Source organism: Castanea sativa, chromosome 4 (genome assembly GCF_040712315.1).
Source record: "Castanea sativa cultivar Marrone di Chiusa Pesio chromosome 4, ASM4071231v1".
NCBI classification, from domain to species: domain Eukaryota; kingdom Viridiplantae; phylum Streptophyta; class Magnoliopsida; order Fagales; family Fagaceae; genus Castanea; species Castanea sativa.
In genome coordinates, this window is record NC_134016.1 from 35,492,330 (window position 1) to 35,497,910 (window position 5,581).

The 5,581-nt window shown below is 34.5% G+C and overlaps 1 protein-coding gene across 1 annotated transcript; it reads left to right on the forward strand.

The window, feature by feature from the left end:
- Positions 1-2,063: 2,063 nt before the first annotated feature.
- On the forward strand, positions 2,064-4,578 carry LOC142631081 (small ribosomal subunit protein eS19x). The gene is made up of 4 exons (XM_075805153.1): positions 2,064-2,307; positions 3,263-3,353; positions 3,425-3,608; positions 4,254-4,578. The coding sequence occupies exons 1-4, from the start codon at positions 2,224-2,226 to the stop codon at positions 4,324-4,326; spliced, it is 432 nt and encodes a 143-aa protein (XP_075661268.1). The 5' UTR covers positions 2,064-2,223; the 3' UTR covers positions 4,327-4,578.
- Positions 4,579-5,581: the final 1,003 nt, after the last annotated feature.

Consider the following 5,581-nt stretch of genomic DNA (forward strand, 5'->3'; position numbering starts at 1 on the left):
TTCTTTGGATTTAGCTTTTTGGGTATTTCTAATATTACTGTTTTGTTCACCTTTTTTTATTTTTTTATTTTTTATAATTTTGGCTTCATTTTTGTTGTACTAATTTTTTAAAAAAACATGGGTACGGCTGTCGTCGGCGGCAGCTACAACTTGGGCTATTACTGGCGGCAGCGGCAAGGGCATGGGATTTCAGGTGGCGGCGGTTATAAGTTCTTTTTTTTTTTTTTGAAACTACGTTGTGGGTTCTTAGTTCTTAAATTTAGTTTGTAATTTTTTTTAATTAAAAACATGTCACATCATTAAAAAAATGTCAAGTCATTATTCCATTAGCCACATAAGTAACACCGTTAACAACAGTTAGTAAAAGGACCAATACAACTCAGTTTTAAAACTTAAGAAACTAATTGTGCTCACTTCAAACTTGAGAGACTAATTGTGCACATAGGGTAAACTTCAGGGACCAATAGTGTAGTTTTGCCAATTATTAAACTATAAAATGAACTTTACGTATTATTCAACTTCTATCTTTGAAAGTTTTTTATTCTTTGGTATTGAAAGAAATACCATTAAAAAATATGAGAAAGTAATAAAGTTGTTTTTGTATTTTCTTGAGGTGAAAGATGTAAGGTCTGGGGAGTAAAAGGACCCAAGTGGGCATATGGGCCTTTGGGCTGTAACATGGAGGGTCGACCTGCTCCAGGATTAAACTCTATGAGTTGGCCCATACGCCGAGGGTCCGAGGATACAGCCGAGGGAGAGTTTCACCTCGGACAGATCCAAGAGAACTCAAGATTTCATTATAAAGGTCAGGGCACAACTCTGGAAAGACTAGTGGTTAAAAGGGGACATCCTGAATCTTTTAGATGCACCAGTATTAAAGAAAATATCAAGAGTAAAGGCTGCCACCTCCGCATTAAAGGCTCTGCACCTACCTCCCTGGCCGCATTAATGGGGAGGTGACCCCTGAACAGTGAGGTGGAAACTTTTAGTCACTGTTCAAAAGGTATCAGGGAGGGAAGTATAAAAGGGGGGTAAAGGCCAAAGAAAAGGGGGATCGAAAAACTAAGAAAGAAATTAAGAAATTGTAATCTTGAAGGAAGAAAGAGAAATAATAAAGAAGTAGTCCTCGGCTCGAGTCCGAGGAGATCCATTTGTCATTATCGTTCGTTATTTACTTGTGTTTGTTCATAAAAGCCTGTTATCAAGCTCCCAGTACTTCTAACCTAGGTTTCAAGCCCACACTCTACAAATTTTATTGTTTAAGGCTCATTGGGCCTGAGCCCGTGATTGTCTTTGGGTCCAGGTGCAATTGTGCACTTACATAAGGGTAATTCTTAAAGATGGTAATTCTTAAAGGCCATCCAGGTTAACTAAATCTGTCAAAGAGTGAATGATACATAAGTAACATAAAAATATATTTACTTATGTATAACCTTACCATATGACAGGTTTGGGGGAATGATACTATACCCTAAAACTGAAGAGAATAATACCTTTCTCCCTTCAGGTTCAAAGAAATTAACATCCTCTTTTTATTTATATTAGTATTGAAATATTCTAAATTTATCAAACTCCAAACACTTGCAATGACAAATCTCTCCATAATTTATGGTAAAAAGAAATAATAATAATAAGCAAAATTCATACTTAATATTTTAAAATACACTTTAATTAAAATTTTAAAACTATTCATTTTAATTATGAAATGGAGAATTATTTTGAAACCTACCCTTAAGCAAAGAGCAAGCGAGTGTACACTATTTTTAAAATTTTCTTTTTGAGAAGAACTATATTTAATATTAATTTAACAAATTCTATCACTGTGCATCCTTATTATAATAATCTCTTCATAGGTACAAAATTCTTGTAGAGTGGAAGCCAAGAGTCAAAATTCAAGTTTATAAAATTTGGTAAATCGAATGTGAAAAAAAAAAATCTTTCAAGTTTCTCATAAGAAGATTGTAATTATCCTTTTTATTTTATTTTTGGGTTTAAAGAGAAAGAGAAGTGAGGGCATAAATGGAATATAGGGTTTAAGTTGGGGGACAAATAAGTAATATCGTAGTCCTCATTGAAACATTAAAACCCTAATGTGTAAAACCTCAAGTTCTTCCTTCCTCTCTCTCTCTCTCTCTCAAACGCTCACATCTTGCAGAGTTGTAGGAGGCACGCCGCAGCAGCAGCAGCAGCAGCAGCAGCAGCAAGACCCAGAAGCAGCAGAAAATGGAGACTGCGAGAAACGTGAAAGACGTGTCCCCCCACGAGTTCGTCAAGGCCTATGCCGCTCACCTCAAACGCTCTGGCCATGTATATACATCTCTCTCGCACTCTCTCTATATTCATAAACACTTATTTTTCTATGAACCTGAAACTTAACACTTATATGTGGTTTTTTTTTTTTACGTGTGTAATTTTTCAAGGAATAATGTTGTTAATGATTTGAGTTGAATGGGTGGGTTTTTTCTTTTTTGGTGTTCTGAGAATATGGTTATGTTTTGGGCAATGACATTAGTTTTTATGTGATTGTTAAAATTGAAAAAGAAAAAATTTGAAAATGTGTTATTTCAAGGAAACCCAAGTACCCATTTTTGGATTTGATTCAAAGATGGCATTTTGGAACTTTGATTCACTTTTGAGGCAATAAAAATTATGAACATTGTTGATGTTTTTTGGTTTTTCATGGTATGGAAATGCAGTTTAAATTGTAAAGAACGGTGGAGCAACACTTTTTTAGTTTATTGGTCTGGTTGCTGTTTCATGTCTTTTGCTGATCTGTTGCTGGACTAGGATATAAGCAACAATTTTGAGCCATGCTGCTATGCTTATTTCCTATTGTTAAAACTAGTTGATTAACAGAAGCTTGTTGTGAAACTTGTTGTTAGATCAATTAATTTATAGAAACTTGTTGCAAAACCTATTGCTAGAATAATTAATAGAGTCTAAACTGTGTTAAGCCTATTTTGATAGAAATTAATAAACCTAATTTCTTCATGCAACACGTGTCAAAAACACTTGATTATAGTATTTCAATACATTAAATACATATGATTTAAGTTCTGTATGTATAATAACTATATCTAGATTTTGGAACCTCACTTGAATTGGGCTAGTGCCCTTTTGCTGCCTCATGCCTTGGTTATCTGCTGAAGCCTGTTATTTGACTTATCAATCATGGCTAGGCTCTGGATTTTTTTTGTATATTAGTAGGCGGTGGCGTTGGTATTCTCATGTTTCCATTCTCCATCTCCTTGGTTAATTATAGGTCGAACTCCCTGAATGGACTGATCTTGTCAAGACTGCAACATTTAAGGAGCTTGCTCCATACGACCCTGATTGGTACTACATTAGAGCTGGTGGGCACATTTACATTTATAGTATAACTGTGTATTGTGGTTGCATCTTCTTAACCAAATTTTCACTGCAGCTTCCATGGCAAGGAAGATCTACTTGAGGGGGGGTCTTGGTGTTGGTGCCTTCAGAAGGATCTATGGAGGAAGCAAGAGGAATGGCAGTCGTCCACCTCATTTCTGTAAAAGCAGTGGTGCTATTGCTCGTCACATACTTCAGCAATTGCAGAAAATGAATATTGTTGAGATTGACACAAAGGGGTGAGTATCCCCGGCATCATTTTGGTTTCATGATTAACAAATAAAAAAATGAATGGATGACTCTTTTTTCTTGATTTAATGTATGATTTTCAACACCCAACCCCTCTCTTTTTTTCTTTTTGTTTTTTGCCTCATTTACTCCTCTGATATGGTTCTTTTCCTTGTAACAAAATATCAAGCTCCATTTACCAAGGTAAAATATATCCAAAAAAAGGTTTTTTTTTTTTCTCAATGAAAAATGTAATTTTGTGCAGAAAAGGCTTCTTTTCTCCAAATGACTTAAACATGGCAACATTTCCTTTCAATATTTTTGCTCAAAGCAAATCTGAAGCACCAAGAGAACTTATTTTTGTTTAACCAAGGAAATTAGGGAAATCCTATCTTGGGTTTCTAGCTTCACATAAAAGAATTCTTTCTGGAATGAATCTCAGTTTGTTTTACTGTTCTCAGTGTGCGAATCAGTTTTTAGAACAACAAATTTTCTTCGACAATAGATTCTGAATGAATTTTATTTACATGATTCTGTCAAATATTGTTTGATAAATTACTTTGCCAACTTTTGAGATATTATGTGATGACAATTTTTCATCAACTCAACAGCTCATATACTTGATACTTAAAACTATTTCTATTCTTGTATGCCAGTGGGAGGAAGATCACATCCACTGGTCAGCGAGATCTTGACCAAGTTGCTGGACGGATTGCAGTTGCCCTTTAGAGAGATTAATGCAGGCGTGCTGAGGATTAAAAGATACTAGAGAACTTTAGAATGTAGTTGTTTGAAGTTGATATAAGAAGACATTGTTATTTTTTTTATTTTCTGATTTGGCTTCAATACTTTTTTGATGAACATGGCTTCTAGGAGAGTTCACTATGCTGGTTGTTTTCACTTTGTTGTCCTATTGCTAAACCTATTTTTTGATATTATTAATCATTAAATGGCTTATATTTTGGCTTGCTTCCAGTGCTATATAATTGTCTTGTGCTTGTCCTAATATATAATTACAAACCACATTCCAACACTCATGTGCTGCTAGTAAGAAATACACGAATTAGATAGGCCATAGAACCCCGTTGGCAGTGTTGTGGCTTGAGGCTTTATGGGTGAATTGTTTGGCTAATTGTCTTTGAAATTTGATTTAGCTTTTATTCAAAACTAAAATACCGTTCTTTTTATACAAGGATGTAGTTTGTGGTTTTTTAAGTGGTTTGTCCAATTACATTTTGGGAAATGATTGTTACACACTTTTTTGAACTAAAATTATGACTTGAAGGGTGTGTTTGGATAATGCTTCTTTTGTTGAAACTGAAAAATTATTATTAAAAGTACTGTAAATAAAGGTAAAAATTAGTTGAAATAGTACAGTGGACTTATAAATAGTGTTAAAAAGTGCAAGGTTTATAAATAGTAGCAAATTGTTGTTCAAGGTTCTTGTCACAGAAGTGCATGGCTCCTTTTTTCTATATTAAAAAAAAAAAAAAAAAGTACATGTGGATTATAATCCTTGAATAGCAGTTACCCAACTCAAAAGGTTGCCTAATAGAATAATATAAACGGATTCTCAGTCCTCACATCCTCTACTTGTGTGACTATAGGGACCCTTCCAATTATAATTCCAAAATATCAGACAGATCGTTATTCCAAAATATCAGACAGGTTGTTATTTGCGTGACTACAGAGACCACAAAGCAAAACTCTCATCGATTGTCAAGATGATTTCTAATCCATGTTTATATTATGACAAGTGCTTCAACATCCCTCACATCGTCGACATTTTGGATGATGTAGTTCATACCATCTTTTGCTTGAAAATAATGGGCTTCAATTTGCTTCACTCTCCATGGCAAAGGCAAAGAAAGATATGAAGAGCAATGGAGATGTTTGTCAAAAGAGAGTAGTCTTTGGTAGAGAGACGGAGAGGCCGTGGAATGTTAAAAACTTAAAGAAGAGAATAGTCAAAATGTTTGTCAAA

Coding starts and splice junctions, on each gene's coding strand:
- LOC142631081 (XM_075805153.1), top strand. CDS start 2,224: ATGGAGACTGCGAGAAACGTGAAAGACGTGTCCCCCCACGAGTTCGTC. Junction 3,354..3,424: donor TTGGTACTACATTAGAGCTG/GTGGGCACATTT, acceptor TTTTCACTGCAG/CTTCCATGGCAAGGAAGATC. Junction 3,609..4,253: donor GTTGAGATTGACACAAAGGG/GTGAGTATCCCC, acceptor CTTGTATGCCAG/TGGGAGGAAGATCACATCCA.